Source organism: Solea solea, chromosome 13 (genome assembly GCF_958295425.1).
Source record: "Solea solea chromosome 13, fSolSol10.1, whole genome shotgun sequence".
NCBI classification, from domain to species: Eukaryota; Metazoa; Chordata; class Actinopteri; order Pleuronectiformes; family Soleidae; genus Solea; species Solea solea.
This window is the reverse complement of record NC_081146.1, coordinates 12,329,003-12,355,646: the sequence shown is the minus strand read 5'-3', so window position 1 is coordinate 12,355,646 and position 26,644 is coordinate 12,329,003. Positions and strand designations below refer to the sequence as shown.

Sequence of the window (26,644 nt, the reverse complement as noted above, 5' to 3'; positions counted from 1 at the left end):
AAAAAGTAAGAGAGAAGATGTTATTTCACATCAAGAGGAAAACCCAAAGACACCAAAGCTCTCAAACCACAGCGACAGACGCTTTTCCAGCTGTTAGGTTACGGTTTTTAGGAGGCTGAAAAATGTGTCTCGGAATCTGCTTCTATTACAGTGTGACCAATCCTTACAAATAAATAATAAAGATCTTTATTCTCTTTCTACAAACAAGAAAGTACAAATAAAGATTTCCAGAAAACACAGAAAACAGAAGTGTAGGTAGACCATACAGCATGCATGCCTTGTTGTGAATAACACCAGACAATGTGAGGCGGTTTACTGCAGTAACTCACCACGACTGCAGAGTTAAACCTGTAATAACTCAGGCAATTCTCATTTAAAAACACTTTATAAACACAGGCACACACTAAACTGTGAATTCCTTCAAATTACAGTATATAAATATGATAATTTCAGGAATAATATCTGGAATACGATGGGTAGATTTTCCCATGTTTAGGAAACACTGAGGGGATTAAAGGGATAACTCAGTTTGAGGGATTTATCTGCTTATCTGTTTGCAGCATCAGTAGATGCAGTAAATAATGTTCAGATGCTAAATTGTATTATTATCTGAAAAAGTCTGAATAAAAAATCATACGTCTAACTAAATACATTGAAGACATTTTGGTGGCTTTTTGGACAACATACTAAACTATGACATTTTAATGACTTTTTGGACAACATACTAAAGTATGACTTTTTGAGCAATTTTGGACGATATGCTAAACTATGTCTCATTTTGGACGACATACTAAACGATAACTTTTTGGTCACATTTTGGACAACATACTATATACTATGACTTTTACGTCAAATTTTTGACGACATACTATATTATGACGTTTTTGTAAAATTTTGGACGACATACTATACTATGACTTTTTTGTCAAATTTTGGACGACATGCTTATAGTATAAAATTTTTGACCGATTTTGGACGACATACTATACTTTGACTTTTTTGACCGATTTTGGACGACATACTGTACTATGACTTTTTGGTCACATTTTGGACGACATACTAACCTATGACTTTTTTGTCAAAATTTGGACGACATACTAACCTATGACTTTTTTGTAAATTTTTGGACAACATACTAACCTATGACTTTTTTGTCAAATTTTGGACGACATGCTATACTATGACTTTTTTCTTCAAATTTTGGACGACATGCTATACTATGACTTTTTTGTCAAATTTTGGACCACATGCTATAGTATGAGTTTTTTGTCAAATTTTGGACGACATACTAACCTATGACTTTTTTGTCAAAATTTGGACGACATACTAACCTATGACTTTTTTGTCAATTTTTGGACAACATACTAACCTATGACTTTTTTGTCAAATTTTGGACAACATACTATAGTATGAGTTTTTTTGTCACATTTTGGATGACATGCTATACTATGACTTTTTTGTCAAGTTTTGGACGACGTACTAAAGTATGACTTTTTTGTAAAATTTTGGACGACATGCTATACTATGACTTTTTTGTCAAATTTTGGACGACATGCTATAGTATGACTTTAATTCAAAATTTGGACGACATGCTAACCTCTGACTTTTTTGTCAAATTTTGGACGACATGCTATAGTATGAGTTTTTTGTCAAATTTTGGACAACATACTAACCTATGACTTTTTTTGTCAAAATTTGGTTGACATACTAACCTATGACTTTTTTGTCAATTTTTGGACAACATACTAACCTATGACTTTTTTGTCAAATTTTGGACGACATACTATACTATGACTTTTTTTGTCAAGTTTTGGACGACGTACTAAAGTATGACTTTTTTGTCTCATTTTGGACGAAATACTATACTATGACTTTTTTGTTAAATTTTGGATGACATACTATACTATGACATTTTTGACTGATTTTGGACGACATACTATACTATGACATTTTTGACCGATTTTGGACGACATACTATACTATGACATTTTTGACCGATTTTGGACGACATACTATACTATGACTATTTTGTCACATTTTGGACGACATGCTATATACTATGACTTTTTTGTCAAGTTTTGGACGACATGCTATAGTATGACTTTTATTTCAAAATGTGGACGACATGCTAACCTCTGACTTTTTTGTCAAATTTTGGACAACATACTAACCTATGACTTTTTGGTCAAATTTTGGACGACATACTATACTATGACTTTTTTGTCAAGTTTTGGACGACGTACTAAAGTATGACTTTTTTGTCTCATTTTGGACGAAATACTATACTATGACTTTTTTGTTAAATTTTGGATGACATACTATACTATGACTTTTACGTCAAATTTTTGACGACATACTATACTATGACGTTTTTGTCAAATTTTGGACGACATACTATACTATGACTTTTTTGTCAAATTTTGGACGACATGCTTATAGTATGACATTTTTGACCGATTTTGGACGACATACTATACTTTGACTTTTTTGTCAATTTTTGGAAGACATACTAACCTATGACTTTTTGCTAAATTTTGGACGACATGCTATACTATGACTTTTTTGTCAAATTTTGGACGACATGCTAAAGTATGACTTTAATTCAAAATTTGGACGACATGCTAACCTCTGACTTTTTTGTCAAATTTTGGACGACATACTAACCTATGACTTTTTTTGTCAAAATTTGGTTGACATACAAACCTATGACTTTTTTGTAAATTTTTGGACAACATACTAACCTATGACTTTTTTGTCAAATTTTGGACAACATACTATACTATGACTTTTTTTGTCAAATTTTGGACGACATGCTATACTATGACTTTTTTGTCAAGTTTTGGACGACGTACTAAAGTATGACTTTTTTGTCTCATTTTGGACGAAATACTTTACTATGACTTTTTTGTTAAATTTTGGTTGACATACTATACTATGACTTTTATGTCAAATTTTAGACGACATACTATACTATGACTACGGTGTCAAATTTTGGACGACATACTATACTATGACTTTTTTTGTCATATTTTGGACGACATACTATACTATGACATTTTTGACCGATTTTGGACGACACACTATACTATGACATTTTCGTGTGATTTTGGACGACATACTATACCGTGATGTTTTGTGTCATTTAGGACAACATAATTAAGAACTGCTCCATGAAGTTGGTATAGTGGTTAGCACTGTTGACTTTAACATAAAAAAGACCCGGGTTCAATCCCTGGTTGGAACAAGTCATGCCTGCAATCCTGAGGCGTATTTGTGTGATATTGGATACTATACTATGACATTTTGGACGACATGCTATACTATGACTTTTTTTGTCACATTTTGGACGACATGCTATACTATGACTTTTTTGTCAAGTTTTGGAAGACATACTAAAGTATGACTTTTTTGTCTCATTTTGGACGAAGTACTATACTATGACTTTTTGTCACATTTTGGACGACATACTAACCTATGACTTTTTTGTAAAATGTTGGACGACATGCTATACTATGACTTTTTTGTCAAAATTTAGACGACATTCTATACTATGACTTTTTTTTGTCAAATTTTGGACGACATGCTATACTATGACTTTTTTGTCAAAATTTGGACGACATACTAACCTATGACTTTTTTGTCAATTTTTGGACAACATACTAACCAATGACTTTTTTGTCAAATTTTGGACGACATGCTATACTATGACTTTTTTTGTCAAATTTTGGATGACATGCTATACTATGACTTTTTTGTCAAGTTTTGGACGACATACTAAAGTATGACTTTTTTGTCTCATTTTGGACAAAATACTATACTATGAATTTTTTGTTAAATTTTGGATGACATACTATACTATGACTTTTTTGTCAAATTTTGGACGACATACTATACTATGACTACTTTGTCAAATTTTGGACGACATACTATACTATGACATTTTTGCCCGATTTTGGACGACATACTAACCTATGACTTTTTTGTCAATTTTTGGACGACATACTAACCTATGACTTTTTTGTTAAATTTTGGACGACATGTATCCTATGACTTTTTTTTGTCAAATTTTGGACGACATGCTATACTATGACTTTTTTGTCAATTTTTGGACGACATGCTATAGTATGACTTTAATTAAAAATTTGGACGACATGCTAACCTCTGACTTTTTTGTCAAATTTTGGACGACATGCTATAGTATGAGTTTTTTGTCAAATTTTGGACGACAAACTAACCTATGACTTTTTTGTCAAAATTTGGACGACATACTATACTATGACTTTTTTTGTCAAATTTTGGACGACATGCTTTACTATGACTTTTTTATCAAGTTTTGGACGACGTACTAAAGTATGACTTTTTTGTCTCATTTTGGATGACATACTATACTATGACTTTTTTGTCAAATTTTAGACGACATACTATACTATGACTTTTTTGTCAAAATTTGGACGACATACTATACTATGACTTTTTTTGTCAAATTTTGGACGACATGCTTTACTATGACTTTTTTATCAAGTTTTGGACGACGTACTAAAGTATGACTTTTTTGTCTCATTTTGGATGACATACTATACTATGACTTTTTTGTCAAATTTTAGACGACATACTATACTATGACTTCTTTGTCAAATTTTGGACGACATACTATACTACGACATTTTTGACTGATTTTGGACGACATCCTATACTATGACATTTTTGACTGATTTTGGACGACATACTATACTATGACATTTTCGTGTGATTTTGGACGACATACTATACTATGACTATTTTGTCACAATTTGGACGACATGCTATACTATGACTTTTTTGTCAAATTTTGGACGACATGCTATAGTATGACTTTTATTTCAAAATGTGGACGACAACATAATTAAGAACGGCTCCATGAAGTTGGTATAGTGGTTAGCACTGTTGACTTTAACATAAAAAACCCAGGTTCAATCCCTGGTTGGAACAAGTCACGCCTGCAATCCGGAGGCGTATTTGTGTGATTTTTGGATACTATACTATGACATTTTGGACGACATGCTATACCGTGATGTTTTGTGTCATTTAGGACAACATAATTAAGAATGGCTCCATGAAGTTGGTATAGTGGTTAGCACTGTTGACTTTAACATAAAAGACCGGGGTTCAATCCCTGTTTGGAACAAGTCACGCCTGCAATCCTGAGGCGTATTTGTGTGATTTTGGATACTATACTATGACATTTTGGACGACATGCTATACTATGACTTTTTTGTCAAGTTTTGGACGACATGCTATACTATGACTATTTGTCAAAATTTGGACGACATACTAACCTATGACTTTTTTGTCAATTTTTGGACAACATACTAACCTATGACTTTTTTGTCAAATTTTGGACGACATGCTATACTATGACTTTTTTTGTCAAATTTTGGACGACATGCTATACTATGACTTTTTTGTCAAGTTTTGGACGACATACTAAAGTATGACTTTTTTGTCTCATTTTGGACAAAATACTATACTATGAATTTTTTGTTAAATTTTGGATGACAAACTATACTATGACTTTTTTGTCAAATTTTGGACGACATACTATACTATGACTACTTTGTCAAATTTTGGACGACATACTATACTATGACATTTTTGCCCGATTTTGGACGACATACTAACCTATGACTTTTTTGTCAAAATTTGGATGACATACTAACCTATGACTTTTTTTGTCACATTTTGGACGACATACTATACTATGACTTTTTTGTCAATTTTTGGACGACATACTAACCTATGACTTTTTTGTTAAATTTTGGACGACATGTATCCTATGACTTTTTTTGTCAAATTTTGGACGACATGCTATACTATGACTTTTTTGTCAATTTTTGGACGACATGCTATAGTATGACTTTAATTAAAAATTTGGACGACATGCTAACCTCTGACTTTTTTGTCAAATTTTGGACGACATGCTATAGTATGAGTTTTTTGTCAAATTTTGGACGACAAACTAACCTATGACTTTTTTGTCAAAATTTGGACGACATACTATACTATGACTTTTTTTGTCAAATTTTGGACGACATGCTTTACTATGACTTTTTTATCAAGTTTTGGACGACGTACTAAAGTATGACTTTTTTGTCTCATTTTGGATGACATACTATACTATGACTTTTTTGTCAAATTTTAGACGACATACTATACTATGACTACTTTGTCAAATTTTGGATGACATACGATACTACGACATTTTTGACTGATCTTGGACGATATCCTATACTATGACATTTTTGACTGATTTTGGACGACATACTATACTATGACATTTTCATGTGATTTTGGACGACATACTATACTATGACTATTTTGTCACAATTTGGACGACATGCTATACTATGACTTTTTTGTTAAATTTTGGACGACATGCTATAGTATGACTTTTATTTCAAAATGTGGACGACAACATAATTAAGAACGGCTCCATGAAGTTGGTATAGTGGTTAGCACTGTTGACTTTAACATAAAAAACCCGGGTTCAATCCCTGGTTGGAACAAGTCACGCCTGCAATCCGGAGGCGTATTTGTGTGATTTTTGGATACTATACTATGACATTTTGGACGACATGCTATACCGTGATGTTTTGTGTCATTTAGGACAACATAATTAAGAATGGCTCCATGAAGTTGGTATAGTGGTTAGCACTGTTGACTTTAACATAAAAGACCGGGGTTCAATCCCTGTTTGGAACAAGTCACGCCTGCAATCCTGAGGTGTATTTGTGTGATATTGGATACTACACTATGACATTTTGGACGACATGCTATACTATGACTTTTTTGTCAAGTTTTGGACGACATGCTATACTATGACTATTTTGTCAAATTTTGGACAACATACTAAAGTATGACTTTTTTGTCTCATTTTGGACGAAATAATATACTATGACTTTTTCTTTAAATTTTGGATGACATACTATACTATGACTTTTTTGTCAAATTTTAGATGACATACTATACTATGTCTTTTTTGTCAAATTTTGGACGACATACTATACTATGACTATTTTGTCAAATTTTGGACAACATACTGTACTATGACTTTTTGGGCACATTTTGGACGACATACTATATACTACGACTTTTTTGTCAAATTTTGGACGACATGCTATAGTATGAATTTTTGGTAAATATTTGGACGACATGCTTTTATAGTATGACATTTTTGACTGATTTTGGACGACACACTATACTCTGACTTTTTTGACCGATTTTGGACGACATACTATACTTTGACTTTTTTGACCGATTTTGGACGACATACTTTACTATGACTTTTTTATCAAATTTTGGACGACATACTATACTATGACTTTTTTGTCACATTTTGGACGACATGCTATACTATGACTTGTTTGTCAAATTTTGGACGACATACTAACCTATGACTTTTTTGTCAAAATTTGGACGACATACTAACCTATGACTTTTTTTGTCACATTTTGGACGACATGCTATACTATGACTTTTTTGTCAAAATTTGGACGACATACTAACCTATGACTTTTCTGTCAAATTTTGGACGACATGCTAACCTATGACTTTTTTGTCAATTTTTGGACATGCTATAGTATGACTTTAATTCAAAATTTGGACGACATGCTAACCTCTGACTTTTTTGTCAAATTTTGGACGACATCCTATAGTATGAGTTTTTTGTCAAATTTTGGACGACATACTAACCTATGACTTTTTTGTCAAAATGTGGACAACATACTAACCTATGACTTTTTTGTCAAATTTTTGACGACATGCTATACTATGACTTTTTTTGTCAAATTTTGGACGACATGCTATACTATGACTTTTTTGTCAAGTTTTGGACGACGTACTAAAGTATGACTTTTTTGTTAAATTTTGGACGAAATAATATACTATGACTTTTTCTTTAAATTTTGGATGACATACTATACTATGACTTTTTTGTCAAATTTTAGATGACAAACTATACTATGTCTTTTTTGTCAAATTTTGGACGACATACTATACTATGACTATTTTGTCAAATTTTGGACAACATACTGTACTATGACTTTTTGGGCACATTTTGGACGACATACTATATACTATGACTTTTTTGTCAAATTTTGGACGACATGCTATAGTATGAATTTTTGGTAAATATTTGGACGACATGCTTTTATAGTATGACATTTTTGACTGATTTTGGACGACACACTATACTCTGACTTTTTTGACCGATTTTGGACGACATACTGTACTTTGACTTTTTTGACCGATTTTGGACGACATACTATACTATGACTTTTTTATCAAATTTTGGACGACATACTATACTATGACTTTTTTGTCACATACTGGACGACATGCTATACTATGACTTGTTTGTCAAATTTTGGACGACATACTAACCTATGACTTTTTTGTCAAAATTTGGACGACATACTAACCTATGACTTTTTTTGTCACATTTTGGACGACATACTATACTATGACTTTTTTGTCAATTTTTGGATGACATACTAACCTATGACTTTTCTGTTAAATTTTGGACGACATACTAACCTATGACTTTTTTGTCAAATTTTGGACGACATGCTAACCTATGACTTTTTTGTCAATTTTTGGACATGCTATAGTATGACTTTAATTCAAAATTTGGACGACATGCTAACCTCTGACTTTTTTGTCAAATTTTGGACGACATCCTATAGTATGAGTTTTTTGTCAAAATTTGGAAGACATACTAACCTATGACTTTTTTGTCAAAATTTGGACGACATACTAACCTATGACTTTTTTGTCAAATTTTGGACGACATGCTATACTATGACTTTTTTTGTCAAATTTTGGACGACATGCTATACTATGACTTTTTTGTCAAGTTTTGGACGACGTACTAAAGTATGACTTTTTGTTAAATTTTGGATGACATACTATACTATACTATGACTACTTTGTCAAATTTTGGACGACATACTATACTATGACATTTTTGACTGATTTTGGACGACATACTATACTATGACATTTTTGACCGATTTTGGACGACATACTATACTATGACATTTTCGTGTGATTTTGGACGACATACTATACTATGACTATTTTGTCACATTTTGGACGACATGCTATACTATGACTTTTTTGTCAAGTTTTGGACGACATGCTATAGTATGACTTTTATTTCAAAATGTGGACGACATGCTAACCTCTGACTTTTTTGTCAAATTTAGGACGACATATTAAAGTATGACTTTTTTGTAAAAATTTGGACGACATACTATACTATGACTTTTTTGTCGAATTTTGGACGACATACTATACTATGACGTTTTTGTCAAATTTTGGACGACATAGTAAAGTATGACTATTTTGTCAAATTTTGGACGACATAGTAAAGTATGACTATTTTGTCACATTTTGGACGACATACTATACTATGACTATTTTGTCACATTTTGGACGACATACTATGTTTTGACTATTTTGTCACATTTTGGACAACAAACTATACTATGACATTTTCGTGTGATTTTGGACAACAAACTATACTATGACTATTTTATCAAATTTTGGACAACATACTATACTATGACTATTTTGTCACATTTTGGACGCAATAGTAAAGTATGACTTTTTTGTCAAATTTTGGACGACATATTAAAGTATGACTTTTTTGTCAAAATTTGGACGACATACTATACTATGACTTTTTTGTCAAATTTTGGACGACATACTATACTATGACTTTTTTGTCTCATTTTGGACGACATACTAAAATGCGTCCAAGATGAGACAAAAATGTCAATGCTTAGTATGTGATGCAAAACCATCCAAAAAATCAATCAGAGAATGGGCCTCAGTGGCCTAATGGATAAGACACTGTCCTCTATTGTCAAAGATTGTGGGTTTGATTACCATCTGTGGCAGTGTAGACCTGGTTTAGTATGTTGTCACTAAAATTTCAAAGTTTAGGATGTTGTCCAAAATCAAACAAAAAAGTCATACTTTAGTATGTCGTCCAAAATTTGACAAAATAGTCATACTTTAGTATGTCGTCCAAAATTTGACAAAAAAGTCATGCTTTAGTATGTCGTCCAAAATTTCACAAAATAGTCATACTTTAGTATGTCGTCCAAAATTTGACACAAAGTCATAGTATAGAATGTTGTTCAAAAAGAGACAAAAATGTCATAGTTTAGTATGGCATCAAATCTGATTGTTTTAACCAGGATTATGCTACAATATATTACTTTCCCAACCTTTCCAAATTTGAAAATTCACAAAATTTTGCAACCCTGATAGAGACAGACAGTTTGGGTCAGTGACAGTCGACGTGTTAATCCAGCAGTGTGGATGTAAATGTGTAAACTTCACAGTGGAACAACTATAAAAGCCAGATTACTCTTTATGAGCTTCATGAGAACAATAACTGTGTGAAGAAACGGCTGTCCCAGTGAAAACAATACTTCTTATAAAAGCTGGTTTATAAAATGGAAGCACCAGACGTGGTTCGACTGTTTAAACTGTTTACGTTAAGGAAATTAGCAAAACAAAACACAGACTTTGATTTAATACCTCAGTTCGCTTAAAAATGTCTAATGACAGAATAATGTTCAGCTGCAAAAGAACAAATACAGATAAAATAAGTCTAAATAAACAACGCTGTTTTTGTACAGTCTGGATGTTTTGTGTTCTGATTTAGTTTCGGGAAATAATCCAGTCAAAATGTTATTTTTATTTCAAATGCCAGAGCCTGACTTACTGTGAATAATTTCTGTGTCTGCTTTTGTCTATGGCAGTGATATGCAAACGTTTTCTGTCATATCCCCAACGTTGGAAGCCAAAGAAGATTATCAAGAACATGTGTCTTGTTTATTTCCGTGGTGCAGAATGAGAGTTGCATGCTCAATTTTGCCCAAGTAGTCAGAGTTTTTAGACACAAAAGACTGTTAACTCAGAGTGAACTCGGGAGCAGGACAGACTTTGATATGTTTTGAATTTTACAGATGTGTTCATGATTTCTCTTCTGGTAATCTGAGCTCCACATTTAATACTTTTCTTCTTTCTAAAAACCTTTGTAAAGTTTATAAAACACTTTCTTCTTGAACCAGCGTCCGTAGAGAAAATCTGTGAATTAACATCATGGCACACATCATCATGGATTTGTTAATCCACTGCTGCCTCCATCAGTAATTCAAATGTGTTATCTTGGGACTTTGGGGTTTAAAATCCTTTGTTTTAGTTTACCTAAGTGACAACCTTACCAAATGAGGCAGCGAAAGACCTGCAGATTCCCAGATGTCCCCTGAGCTAAGAGCGCTTATTTTCTATAAATAAAAACTTTGGCTCAGGACAATAAGCAGTTCATAAACTTCAGTTTCCAGGTGAAAAAGGCTGTCTAGAAACTGAAAATTGTAAACTGCTAAAAGTGGCAAACAGTATTACAGACTTAATCAAAACGGACGCTGATTGACATGGACATGGCTCCACAGGCAGGAGAGGTTGAAGGGAGGGGGAAGCGTCAGCGGTGAGCTGTTACGACAGTAAGGATAAAGCGGTAGTTTACGGTGGTGTTGTAAAAACTCCAAAACTGTAGGGGGAGCTCCATAGAGAAAAAGAAAACTTACGTACATTTTATATCAAAACATTACTTTTGATACTAACATTTACTTTACATTTTACTTAAGTACTATTATAAAAAGTGACTTCAACTTCTACCAAAGTCATTTTCTGGGAAGATACTTTTAGGTACTTTATACAAGACCACTAAAAACAAATGAAAGAAACTTACCTCCCACATTGTATCCCAGACAGGAGTTCTGGTCACAGTATCCTGGTGGGCCAGCTGGTCCCGTGCTGCCTGGATTCCCCTGCCTCCCTGCTGTCCCTGGGTTACCAGGCCGACCAGGTGGGCCCTGGCTGCCTGTCCGTCCTTCACCTGTCAGACCTGAGGATGGAGGGATAAGGGTGTTATAAGAGACAAGCAAGCGCACACAGTCATTTGCCAATAAATGCTTGACAAATCAACACCTAGTGAGAAGGTATAAGAGAAGACAGAGAAAATAAAGTGAAGAAATGTGCCATCACACGCTGCATGCTGTCATCAGAGTATCACTTCTTCAATCTCCTCCAAATCCCCCTCTGCTGCAGCAACAGCATGACATAAAGAAATGGGGACAGCGAATGTGTGCTTGTCATTTCAGCATCAGAGAGAGATGATAGTGAATGTCTTGCAGGCAGGAGAAAGAACAAGAGTTCCAAGCTGAAATTTAGCCACAGGCTTCGGTTTTCTGTCTGCAGAGCAGTAAGCAGAAATACAAAATCGGAATGTTGAGGGGGAGTTTCATTTGCCAAGAACTAAAATTATCACACCACAAATATTCCCAAAAAATACACAGCAGATAAAGACAGACAGCGCTCCCCCTATACCATTGTCTCAGCAGAGATTTTCATTCTCGTACACAGAAGTTTGTGCATTTTTTTTAAACAGTTATTAGATCAGAGAAAAGTTTGCAGTGAGTTTTGTCAGCTTGTTCTGTGCGTATTGATCGCACAACAGTAAACAGAAAAAAAATCCCCAGCCCTGAGGGGGACACATTTTCATAACACAGATCTCAAACCCCACACAGCACAAAGAAAAATCAATACTGGGAATTATATTCATCGTGCGAAACGTCTGCTCGCCTTTCTTGGTAAACAGAAAGTAAACCCAAAATAGATTATGTCTCTGTGCGCTTTAATTCCATTGTTTGAATATTTGAAATGTTTGTTTCAGAGGGACCACAAAGAAATAACATTCCACATACAGTAGCTCCGTCGGGGTCACAGGCTGAAAACGGTGAATTAACATGTTTTACAGTTGCTGCAGCTGCTACAAATGTTGCCTGAATATTGAGACTGTCATCTGTGTTTGTGTGTATTTTACCTGGAGGTCCAGGTGGTCCTCGAGGTCCTTGATTCCCGATCCCTGTACTCCCCCGCTCTCCTTTCTCTCCTGGCAGACCTAGAAACAGGTACAGTTCGAAAAGATACACATTTATTCACATGTCATTTTGACAATTTTTTTAAATGTTATTTTATTTTTGGCAAAATTGGCAAACAGTTTTTAGTTGGAGCCAGCAGACTATTGGTTATCCCACTGCTGAAGCTTAAAAATGTAACTCTGAGTTTTATTATATTATAGCATGATTATCATATTCATATGAATATTATTGAAACAACAAACTCCCTCAGATGTCCACTTATTTGTCATTAAGTGGCTCAACAGACGCAACATTTTACCTTAAACTTCACATGGTTTGATTTACAAACAAGGCCAAATCATGAAACATGAACAAAACATGAGAAAAGTCTAAAAGTTATGTCCATGATCCTTGTGATGACTCCTGTGCTACCACCCACTGGAATTAACTACACAACCTAACAGTATATAAAGTATTACTTTTAGTATTACCCATTGAAAAATGGCTTTGGTACAACCAGCTGTGAACATTTAATACTAACATCATACACAGTGGTTTTTACTTGACTTGTGATAAAACATTTTTACATGATTTTATTTCTCTATAACTCTTTCATTGCATGTTGCGTTCATCACAGCTGGCTCCTGTGTGGTAAAACAGCAGTTAAAATGACCTAATGGAATATTTCTTCATCTTACTCTCATATAAAAAAAAAACAAAAAACAAACAAACATAAAACTAAAACATTAATTTGTCCTGCTTCGCTGAAAAGGGAGAATTAACGATGAAGCAGAGAGCAAATGATTTCAAGATAAGACAGAACTGTGTTACTCTGTGTGACACTAGATTCCCTTTGTACAGGACAGCATTTATACATTTATTTATACATTTTGTTAATTGAGAAAAAAAATCAAGGTTTATCAAGTCTGTAAGGACAATTTGACCTTGTGAGGACATTTTGAATGGTCCTCACAACTTTAAGGGGCTTTTTGGGGGTTAAGACTTGGATTTAGGGTTGAGGTAAGATTTAGATTAAAGCTCCAATGTATAACTTCTCACACTAAGACACTGGTTAAAAACAGACATGAACTGAGCTTCTGCAGTGAGTCAGCGAATCAGACTCGGGTTGCCAAATTCCGTGATTTTTCAAAATGGGAAACTTTCCATGGGAATTACTATGAATTTATGGGAATTGACTCGACCGATATTCAACTGTATATGCTTCATTTTAGCCAAGATTATGGTACAATATATTATTTATCAGCTACATTTAAGTTCTGATCTGAAAGATTCCATTATATTCCCATAAAGTCCTGTTAATTCCCATGGAAAATGTCCAATTTTTCAAAATTCCCAGAATTTTGCAACCCTAGTCCTCACTAAGAATGTTGTACAAGACTGTGTGTGTATGATAATAAATGTAACAGGGGAGAATCAAAGGATTGAGGAGGACGATGTAACCACTTGATATTTCCTGACTGCTCTCAGTTTCCCTACATTCAGTGTGTGGTTCTTCAGTGTGGGTTGCATGTTTCAGTGATGATGACGGAGCCTCATAAAGGCTATTTTTGTTCAAAAGGCTCATGGCAAGGACAATGACCTCATGGATACTGGAGCTACTGTGTCTCTGTGGTTTGGACTGAACCTTGTAGGACCTGTGACCTTTACTGTGAGTCTGTCTGTCTGTAGGTGACCACAGAGTCCAAAAAGCCGTGACATACTTTACAGCAAATGAGCAGCGACGCTGAAGCTCCAACTGTTCTTATCGCTATAAAAAATCAGACCTGACAATAAAAATGCATCTTTGCTTACATAAAGTATTATATTATTTAACAGAGAGACTACTCTCAGCAGCTGAATGTCTATGTTGAACAGCATGTTTATACACAATAACCATACAAATAAGTGGCTCTGGCTGTGGAGGAACCTTTTTATTTTGGGACATCAATTAATGTTGCTTGGCCTACTTCTGTATTCACGTTCGTCTTTATAAAAAAAAACTGGTTCATTCTCTACCCAAAATAGTTTATTCTGTTTATTACAGAGAAAATAAGATGTATGCGTTCACCTCTTTCTCCTGGTTGTCCACTCTGGCCATTGGTACCAGGGAAACCTGGTCTGCCAGGTACGCCTTGCTCTCCCTGCAGTCCCGGAAGGCCTCTCCTACCTGGTTCCCCTGGAGGTCCAGGAACTGTTCGGACTGATGCTGACGACTGGACGGGGATCTGGTTCAGTATGGAGTTATAGCGAGACAAATGGCCTGCAAGTGATAGAGGCATAGGTTTAGATCAATAAAACCTTTATATAAACTTATATAAAAAAAACAGGAGACACAAGTTAAAAATAGCCTGGTGCACATGATAAACAGTCATTACTCACTCTGGATGAGTTGTTCACACACTTGCCGTGCGATGGAACGGATCGCAGCTTGGGATTGCACATCACCCTGAGGAACAAACCACACACAACAGAGCTGTTAGGATGTGAAATTACACAACCGCACAGACGGAGGCTGATACCACTTTTCTATTTGAGCAACCACAGGAACATAAACTTCCAGACCGCTGGGTGATGTATTGGTGGGTGGGTGTTTTATGGGTGTTTTAATGAGGATACTCCACCTTTACTTCCCACTCTGACGCCTCTTATAAATAAACTGGCCAAAACAGATAGTAACAAGAAGCAAAAAACTATTTCACAGAAACAGAATATAAACCTGGACATGTCATTGTTGACTTTTGTTATTATAATAGCAATACATTTGCTGCTGTCTGTATTTGACAGTGATAAGGCTCTTTCTTGTTTCAGTTAGGTTGTATGGTACTGCACACTATGGTACATTAACTGCAGGAAAAGTAACCATACGTCTTTGTGTGCCTCTGCATTGATTAGACTGAGCACAGCCTTGAATGGGGTGGCACAGTGGTGCAGTGGCTAGAGACCTCACAGTGTCTGTTAAGTTTTTTTCCTCCAGGCCCTCAAACTCTGACCACATTGTGAATGTGAGTGTGTACGTCATCTCTGTGACAGAGAGGTGACATGTCAACCGGGACTGGGTCCACCAGCCCCCAAGAGTGAATTAACTTCTGTATGAAACACAAAAGTGGTGATTCCATGACAGACACGTACAGTATCGTACACGTACAGTAAGTAAGAAAAAAAGAAGCTTTGAATTGAACTGGTGCTGATAACCTCTGTCAAGTAAAACTATCAGACCTGTGAGGGAGCATTTGCGCATACACAGCAGCAGCACGGGGATAAGAAGCTTTAGTCCCGTCAAACTGCTTAACATCCTTTTTTTGCACAGTAGAATACACTTCTGTAACTTTTAGGGGACACTTATATGTGTTTTCAATCATACTAGTGCAATATTGCTGTCTTGACATTAAAACAGATTGCTCCAGATTTATACACCACTACACTGTTGGTATTCAATGATTTGAATGTAACAGACGTTTGCTTACATTGTTGAAAGTGTTCCTTAGATCATATTACCATGGATTAAAAAAAATATCAAGTAAACAGCTGTATAATGTCTTTTGTTGCACTACTGAGGTGCATTACTGGAAATGTAGTACCCAGTGTTTGTGGAGTTTGACTCATTCAAGAGACTGAGAGCCACTAATTAGTAACATTCAAAAGTACAGTTGCTGAAAATGTGGTCAAAGTGGTCATTTTATTTACTACTATTTACTTTTGCATTGTTCAGTTATTACTACATAAAACAATGTGGGTCTTTGAGTATATGCACATTAGAAGAATCTAGCAAGCTTAAATTACATACAGTGTGGAAATCTGTCATGTACAGTATTTATTTTCCTGGGATGTTAATGTCAAACTTTGCACCAAAAAAGAACTGCAACAACGTACATTTGTCCCCAGAAGTTGATAAAATGTAGCAGAGACAGAAACTATTGGTCTCATTCATGTGTCTCTCTACTGCATCAGCAAAAGAAAAAAGAAAAAGGCTCTACAGCAAATTTGAACCATGAACACTGATTTGATTTGCTCTAAACAAGGTTGAGAGAGTGAAATAAAGTGAATGTTTGTGCCAAAGACATACGAGGAACAGTAAATGTGACTGGAAGGCCATTTAGTTTCTTCAAAACAAGGGTGTGGAGAATTAGTGAGAAATTTTCAGGAGATTTACTCAAGCAAAACAATAATATTTTCACAGCAAAATGGACCAGTAAATCTTGATTTGCTCTAAACAGTGTTTCAGGTGTGTCAGTGGAATGACTTACTCGTTCTCCCTTATCACCTTTGGTACCAGCAGGACCCTGGAACATAAAAGCACAGGAGGAGAATAAACATTTGACTGGGATTTGTACTCATCTTTATTTCCCCCTCTCCTCTAATGCTCCCACCCTGTTATTTACATTGTGCACATTCAAACATGGTATATTTAAATGCTCTTAAACTAACATGTTTCCATATAAGTTCTTTGTTGTAAAGACAAAGAACCTAAAGCTAGAATGGCTAAGCACCAAAAAAGCACACTGTCTCGTCAGTCCTTGGATTAAGTTTGCTTTCTGCTACTGCCGGAGCCAACACTGCAAAACATACAGACGAATATCTGATCACAACACACTCAAAAAAACTGCCAGGCTCATAAAGCCAGTGAATGCATATCATAGTGTGATGCTCTATAATCCAGAGGCAAATAAAAGCGTCATTTCCTGGCCAAAGCACATTTGCTGAAACGATGAATATCAGTTTGATGGTGTTTCAGCTTTTGAAAGAAAGGGGAATGTTTAGTATGTTTAGAGGGGACATGTCCTTGACCTTGCCTGTCAGTGTGTATGTACAACATATGTACACAGTAAATATTAAGAGAAGATTATAGCATAGCAATGAGCCATCCACCCCATACTCCCAAACAGAACATCCCAAGGCCTTTTACAGGTCCACAAAACACATGTAGGCTGGTTCTATACCCTTACCAGGGTGTAGAGCTGGCACAGTGTTCCACAGCCAGGACAAAAACCACATTACTCCTCTTGGATCCTCTGTCACAGCCAAAATATGGTCATACGACAGACAGCATCTCACATATCAAAAATATAATCCCACAGTGTGCGATATCTCTGCTCAAAATGTTTTACAGTTCATCCACAGAGGAATGTTTGTTTATGAGGACTTTCCTCTGTAGGATGGTAAAACAGTCAAACCAATTGTTGTTGTTTTCTAAATTTGTAACTGGCATATAGGAGGCCAAGTCAAGGCCAAGTCAAGCAAGATAAATCAAAAATAACACACAGGTGGCTGAAACATTGGAGAGAACATTTATATAATATATGTTCTAAAGTAACATGTGACATCTGATTCATCAAGACCAATGTGTTCCAGTTGACTAGACATTTTTCGACTTTACAAAGACACCAACAATATCACCTGCTCTGTTTTATATGGTTTCATAACTGTTGCTCTTGACAGAGAGAGAATAACATTTCCAGATGTGTCATGTTTTTTCCTGAAAAAGAACAGCTTGGGTTCCATTTTGACGCCAGCACATCAGGTCAAGAATTTGATGGGGCTTGAAGTCCTGCTGTTTTGAATCTTTATTTGCTGTCATGCTGTCAGCAGAATACATCCACTGTCCTTGAACACATTTCTCAGTGCAGTGTTCGTGTTTGTCCACCTTAACAAAGCCATTAAAAACAACTCTTACAAGGTCTCCTCGGGTCAGAAGGAATATGATGCAACAAATTGCTACATTTCCCTGTAGATTTAAACGGATGCTGTTTCTGATAAAAGAATTGTAGAGGGTAGAATGAGAACTGAATGATCAATTTCATGCTGAGGTGAAGTGTGAAACTAAAAATTTAAGGAGTTCTGGAGATTTAAACAGCATTTTTCTCTGTGGTGCATTTGCTGCATGTGCATACTTAGATATGAGGAATCTGTGTCTGTTGAAGACTTGAGAGATGAGGCAGATGTGATCTCTCACTGGTTTTTGTGTGTGTGTGTGTGTGTGTGTGTGTGTTTGCAAGTGAGTGGGGGAGAGTGTCGGCAAGTGATTTATAACTCCCCTACTCTGAGCCAAACTTTGCTGTTGGCCTGCAGAGCTGACCTGAGTCTAGATTAGCTGTCACCAACATCACTGTATCATCTGTTCCTGTTAGCAGCACACAAGGTCTGGAATACAACATCTTCTCCATCCTTTTCTGGGATTGTCGTTGTGTCACTTGTACACCTCTCTTTTTCTTCTTCTTCTTCTCCTTCTTCTTATTATTATTGTTAACAAATCATCACGCACTGTAGTTGTAGAAGTTAAGCCTAAACATTTTGCTTTTTAAATGATCATTTATTATTATTATCTTGAGAAGTACCCAGATCAGACAAATACAATCTGAATGGTTTATTGATAAATGTATTTATATAGCGCTTTTCTAGTCTTGATGACCACTTTAGACTACAATTTTTGACATTCACCTATTCATACAGTACACCTCATGGCAGATAAATGTGTCTGAATCAGAGAGCCCTGAGCCCAGGCACAAGTAACACTTCGACCACTTTGAACCAAAGTCATGCCGAAGAGGTCGGGAAATTCTTCTGTGATTATTTTGAATTACAAAATAATTGATCAAAACTCTTGTTTCATACCCTTTCACACACAGGTGTTGGCATCTTTCCCAGGGACACATTGTACATACATATGGACTAGCAAAGCTGGGAATCAAACCCTCGACCTTCCAGTTGAAAGACAACTCTGACCCACTGTCAGTGTTTTGGATGTAAATGTTAGTTGTTCTCAGACTAACAGGCTGGTTCCCGTTCAGGAAAAAGGGAGATCAGAAAGTGGAACAAGACAAGAAAAATAAACACTCTGTTTCTTGTCTCTTGTCAGTTTTGGAACTAAAGCACCCCTGTTATTTATATTTAAAACAAACTTGCACTGTACGGCAGCTGTTCTATTACTGTTCCCCGTAAGAGCGGGAAGGCATGATGGGAGGAAAAAAATCTAAAGAGGAGAAATCAGGAAAAAGAAGGAAGAGTAGTAATAGTGGAGAAGTCATGTCCTTTTGATTTGGATACAATATGTTAAACTCTACGGATTCAGAGTGGTAATGTGAGAGACAGGTTGGGTTTATCCTGCACATGATGGTCATGGAGTCACTGTTAAAATATATGATTTGATATATATTATATGATATCAGAACACAAAATGTAAATTTGACCAAAAATATAAATGTATTATTTAATCAATCAGCAGTCATCCCTTCAATATATTTTTTACTTCAAGGAAACTGGAAGACTTTATATGAAAAAAAGAGCCAATTTTGAGCCAATAAACTCTCCTAAATATTACACACTAGACAATTAATGCATTTCAGGCGCACACAACACTCAATTGCACATATTTCTGTTGTCTATAAGAAATTATATATATATTAAATATACCCAAGATGCTTTCACATCAATCTAAATGTCAAAATAAAAAATGTTTATTCACCGGAACTCCTTGATCCCCTTGGTGCCCTGCAGACCCACCTGGTCCAGGAGCTCCAGGTGCACCTGGGGCTCCCTGAAAGAAAGACACATAAGGGTTTACAGAGGCACAGATGCAGAGTAAAGATAACACAAAGCAGAATAATCTGTTAATTTGTGTGAGCAGGTGAGGTGCCAAGAAAATGAGGCTGAGAACCAAAGACTCACAACAGGTCCACTGGGTCCTTGTCGTCCTTGTGGTCCATTATTTCCTGGAAGACCCTGAAAGCAGTAGTGTAATCAAATATTTGTATGAGCACTTTTAGAATTTTGGGTTAAGGTTTTGTTTGTGTTTTGCACAAACTGTGTTCTAAGAAGCATTTGGAAATTCTGCTAAATCTCCACATCAAACCCACAGTATCACTTATTGGAGTTCATTATTATATTCATTGATATCGATTGTATTATTTTCTCATACAATAAACGGAGATCAAACGCAGCAGATGATGCATTGGCTGCTTCCATTGATGACTGTTCATCAACTGCATTTAACCAAATGTTTTTTGTCTTCTCCATGATGCTGTGGTTTTAGAAAAACATATGAAAAATAAATTGTAGCTTTCACTTCAGAGGCAAATTCTAGCCTATGCCAATTCTGCAGACCAGTGTTTTTCTAAATATATGCCATAGAACAGCATCACCATATAGTATAAAATAACACAAATGTGGTTTTGGTATATCTGTATATTTATGGCCAATTCAAATTCAACAGACAGTTTGGAATCGGATTGCACTGGAAAACAGCTTAACCTGAGGTTCAGCTGATACTTTCATGTTAGCTTGGATGTCTGTGGTAAATTGTGGTCACACTTTGAGGCTGATGCCCTCACAGCATAGACAATCTTTATATGGATCTCAAGTTAGCCTTTGTGCCTCAGTTTGATCTACATGTCAAGCAATACTATCATACCTGGCTGAGGGGACATGAGTTTGTATACAGTGGCAGCACAGGGGCAGGTGGAGTCAAGAAGCAATGGTAAAAAACACACTGAACAGTGAACTAAGCCTAACCTAGATATGTATCCCAACCCAAACCTGTTACTTTTATAATATTGTTTTGTATTATCTAAATGTGCCACCAGTGGGTTTACATTGGAGTCATTTGAAAGTCTGCTGCATCTCTTGAGATGAAGGTTCATAAACTGCAATCTGTGCTTTATTTTCTTAGTAAATATACTGGATGTGTGTGACAGTATGTCCTGAATATGCAGTTTCATTCAGTAATTGCAATTGCATTCAGTAGACAAAAGAGGGATGACATGCTCTATCTTCAAATGAGGGAAATTTTCCTGTAGTGTTACATCCTTAAGGTTTTTATAAACTCCCTGAGAAAAGAAATTATTTACCAAACCACAAAATCAGTATTCATTACATACTCGTATATCCATAAGCTTCTCTGCAAACCTCAGTCACATCAGAAAACTTTACAGTGAGTGACGATGAAGTCCCATAGTAAACGCAGTGGGCCAGAGAGGCCAGAGCTCTTACCAAGTCTCTCGGCATCACAAACCTTTACTGCAAAATCCTGTCTGACTCAGCAGAAGCATGTCTGGAACAAATCCAGACATGCTTCGTCATCGAAAATCTTGAGATAACATAAAAGGTCACCAAATCCCAACTGTAAAGAAAACAGGAGTCGGCCTGTTTTCGTGCCGTAAAGACCAGTAAATCAAGCGAAAAGCACCAGTTGTGGAAGTCTTTCAGAGACAATGAGATGGAGCATAATACAAAATCATATAACAATCAATAAACACACTCTGTGAATACTGACTTTATTTGAATCCAAAGTTGGTTAAACTTTTTCTGTTTGAGGTTCAAATGAGAAATTCATCCTTGTTTCTGTTCTCACAGGAGTCAAGCTCATGAAAATGTATCACTGCTCTTACATTTTTGAAGCTGAGCAGCATCAGGTTTATGGTTTGACCTATACTCTGAGGATCTGGGGTGAGAGTAATATAATTCAGAGTTTTGTATGCATGGTGGAATTCCCACCAACACTGTGCAGGTTCTCTCTCTCTGTGTCCAATCTCCATTAACAGTAGTAAACTTTATTTCTGTCAAACTTTCTTTGCAAATGGCTTTGGGGTGAGCTTGGAACCAAAGAACAAATGTGGAGAAAATAGTGCTCAGTCGTGGAAAAACGTATATATACGACATAATTAACAATCAGCAGGATAAACATTTTTAAAAGCCTGGATCTGGATGAATACACCTATTCAGTATGGACTTGAAAAACTTCTAAAATGCAAGCATCTGTGACAAAATAAAGATTATTAGCCATCTTTGATCAATTTCACAGTGACAAAGACAAATTAAGTCGGAAAAGTCATTGTTGTTTCAACTGACTGGTGCTGTGCTATTGTTCTTTTGTAATCTGAGTCAATTGAATTGTTTTGTTTTGTATACACTAGTTTTGTTGTTGCTGTAGTAGTATAAGTAGTGTGTGTGTGTCTGTGTGTGTGTCTGGACTAGAATTGATTTTTTTTTTCAGTAAATCAAATCTTTGTGTTCTCTTCCTATAAACCAGATGATACAGAAGAGTGCCTGAGAGAGAAATCTCAGACACTCTTCTGTAAAATCAAATCACCAACACAAGAAGCAGCATAGATTTTTTTTCAAAAGCTGCTTCTTGTTCATAATTACCATTTAACTGGATTTATTCTACTTCCTAGATCACTGTCAAGTGAATGGTAGAAACTGCTGTAGCACCGAAAACCTCTTATCAGCATTCCATATGTCTCTTCACTATTGCTTTTAATACATACAGTGAAAAAAATATATATTTGAATGGCTTTCAGTATGACTACCCTGCATAGATGTGTGACACTAAATCTGCTAGTTCCTTGTCTTTGGAAACTAAATTCTAAAAAAAACACTCTCAAAACACACCTGTTGTGTGCTTTTAGCACTCTACAATAACTGCAAATAAAATATTATTCAACAGATATGTAGCATCTTAAAGAAATATGACAAAAGGACAATGCATCGCAGGTAAAATAACTCCGTAATGATTCATTTTACATGATAACACTCAACAATTACATGCCCTGCATGCTGTGATACAGTGTGGGCTGATACGTTGACAATGTGACTATGTATTCAGTTAAATACAGAATAAAGCTGAAGAAATTGTGACAAAAGCCTTGACCTGTAGTGCATTTTAACTTACAATTCCAAACAAATATTATTTTACTTGCAACTGTTGGACCCACTTTTCTTTCAGAACCACGTTTACACCCTTAGAGACCTCTTTGTACAGAAACTCTCATCAAATGTCCAGCAAAGTGTGTGTGAAAAGGTCATGTGGGAGTCGGAAAATGCAGAAACAAACTCACTCTATGTCTATAGCCATGCACCGTTAATCATAAACCTTTAAACCCAATGATAAAAAGTGATGACTTTCTTTCCAAAGTCCAAAGCTATCATCGTGAGAAGACGCTCAAGCCAAAATACGTCGAGTATCCTGAAGGAAACCACATGACGAGCCTGAAAACTATGTATGACATCTTTTAAAACCCATCACCGAGGGGAGCATCTGGACTCCTGTCAGCGAATGCATGTGTAGAATCTTTTACCTCGCCAGGAGCCAGAAACCAGGAAGACAAAACTCTTCTCTCCACGTTCATGAAATGCATTCGGATAAAACCTTCTCTTTTTTGCTTGTCGATAGATTAACCTCCGCCTGTGTTCTCCTTTTCTTTTATTTACCGCCCGGCTGGGCCCGATTCCTCTGTCAGCATCAACTACAGCGAGCTGAAATCACACGGCATTTATGCCTGAGATCTCCATTGTTCATGTTGTACCGCTTTCAGTATTAAGGAGAAGCAGATGGAGACAGCTTTACATTTGAAACGTGTATGCAGTTATTACAGCACTTTGGTCAACCTTTGTTTTACATTTAAATTTAAATGGTCTTTATGAATAAATTGGAAGGAAGAAGAATGTGAATGTGAATAAAGATATAATATGTAACATTGCATCATTAAAATATCCAAAAACAAAGAGACAAATGTTATTTAAGTTTGTAAATTGCCATAAATGTACAATCCTCTCTACTCAACAAACTGCAAAGACTCCTCAGTACAAAGCTGCGCATATTTCAAAATAAAAGCGTTGTTGAAAAAAGATGAATGGAAACAGGGAAAAGAAACGAAAGAGTGCCTTTAACAGGCACGTGTCCCTATCCAAGGGCTGGGGACAGAAGACATACTGGTTGTGTCACCAATTCTTCCACTGGTGCACAAAGAATGCTGGGATGTAGTCGGCCACAAAGGATCCACCCTTCGCCGGGCAAACGTTGGCAGCATTCATCAGTCACATTCGAAGGACTCGACAAATCAAATTGAAATGGGACAGCCTACGTTGCTGCGCAGTGATGCATTTTGACAACATCCAGTCAACAAATGCACACTCCAGAGGATCCAGCCCATGGATTGGGGCACAGCAGATGATGCTGAGATCCATCAGCTGGAGTCAGGTGTCACACTTTTTAAAAAAGCTGCTGTTTGTGTGTATTCAACTTAAAAAAAGCTGGAATACAAAACAATGTGGGGAAAACAAGAGATCCTAAATGCTGCTCCCTGTTGTACGTTTAAATCAGAGTCTGTTTTTAGACATCCAAATGTGTTTCACATTTAACCCTAACCCTGTGTTTATTTAATACCTGGGAAATGTGCAGAAGTGCTACACGAAGTGCTGACCATAGTTTTAAAAACCTCAGCAATTGCAAAAATGTGCTTTTTTTTCCAAAAGAAAGAAGGTTTTTATTTTCATTTTAAAACACCCTCTAAAAGTCATATTTCTCAGCAGAAAGATGATGCTACTATTATATTCAGATCTTTGAGGGCAGGTTGTTGACCTTTTGCCTTTTTCTTTTTGTTTTACTTTCAAGATGTGTGGGGGGTTTTTGTTTAGTTTTTTACATCATTTACTCCCAAACTAATTGTTGTCTACATCTCTCAGAATATCTCCATTCACATATCAAATAGATAAATAAGTCAATGTATCACAAATAAATAAATGATTATCTCACCCTCGGTCCTGGTGGGCCATCACGTCCAGCTGAGCCTGGACCTCCAGGAACACCCTGACCAAAAGAAAGAAAAACAGGTTCAACACCTATGACAACATGAACCATACTTTACATATAATTTAGACAGTAACTCATTATACAGCGTGAATCTTGTGTGAAAAGCTTACCTGTAGAAAACTATTTTTAAAAAGGCAGGTTAATCTGCCCGTATTAACAACAATTAACAGATGAACAAGGGATGCATTTAAAAAAAGGCAAAACATGCTAATCCAAAAGGATTTGGTGTTTCCTATCTTGCTCAATGATGCTTTGGTAGCAGTGTCCATAAATTTGATTTGTACACAGAACCAGCTTCTAACGTCTAAATTAACATAAGTCTTTCTATCAGCAGGCTGCCCTGCTGCTCCATCTCCTGCACCATTTCCCCTTCATCCAGCTCTGTGCAGGTCAGTGCACACAGTCAATTCCAAAATACAGTCATGGATTAAGTGCTGAGGTGATTTATCTCAGCACTTCAGAATTAGTAGAGAGAGCGCATAAAACAGAGCAGTTAACAGTGTTAAAAGGTTCTACAAATTACAGGACGGGGTCACAAAGGACAGGCCTCGTATGATTAATGATGTGCTGTTGGTTAGACGTCGGCCAGAGTGTTGTCTCCCAAGACATTTGAAATAAACTCTCCTGACACTTTCACTTAGACACATACACAGAGCAGGGAATTATGCCTCATCTGCTCAAAACACACATTGAGACTCTTAGGAATACAAAGAGAAAGCTAAGAAAATCCACTTTGAACTGTTTATTGAAGAAGTGAACAAATGTCTGCGAGTGTGAGTGTACACAATGCATTAAAAAAATAGAAAAAACATTTTAAAACAGTCGGTGAAACCGGATAATAGAGTTGTAGACTACTAGGTCAACTGTATATTATTGGTATGTTTGCTATTACTATATTAGCAGAAACACTGCAACTGTAACTCTGTATAAACGGATGAAAAATGATCAGCAATAAAAATGAGAATCTAGCAATTAATGTGAAAGGCATTTGCACTATTAAAGCTATGGATTTTTTCATTTGTGTCATCATTTACCATTTTTTTATGATTACAGCTGTGTCATCAATAACTCATGATATATGAACTTA

The 26,644-nt window shown here is 36.0% G+C and overlaps 1 protein-coding gene across 1 annotated transcript in view; it reads right to left on the bottom strand.

The window, feature by feature from the left end:
• col14a1a (collagen, type XIV, alpha 1a) overlaps positions 1-26,644 on the bottom strand; it is a 131,652-nt gene that overhangs the window by 2,726 nt on the left and 102,282 nt on the right. The window contains exons 40-47 of the mRNA XM_058646975.1: positions 25,501-25,554; positions 20,637-20,690; positions 20,434-20,505; positions 17,219-17,254; positions 15,354-15,420; positions 15,043-15,234; positions 12,938-13,015; positions 11,804-11,959 (exon numbers count right to left, since the gene is read on the bottom strand). Of these exons, the coding sequence (XP_058502958.1) occupies positions 11,804-11,959; positions 12,938-13,015; positions 15,043-15,234; positions 15,354-15,420; positions 17,219-17,254; positions 20,434-20,505; positions 20,637-20,690; positions 25,501-25,554 (709 nt within the window). The remainder of the gene's footprint in view (positions 1-11,803; positions 11,960-12,937; positions 13,016-15,042; positions 15,235-15,353; positions 15,421-17,218; positions 17,255-20,433; positions 20,506-20,636; positions 20,691-25,500; positions 25,555-26,644) is intronic.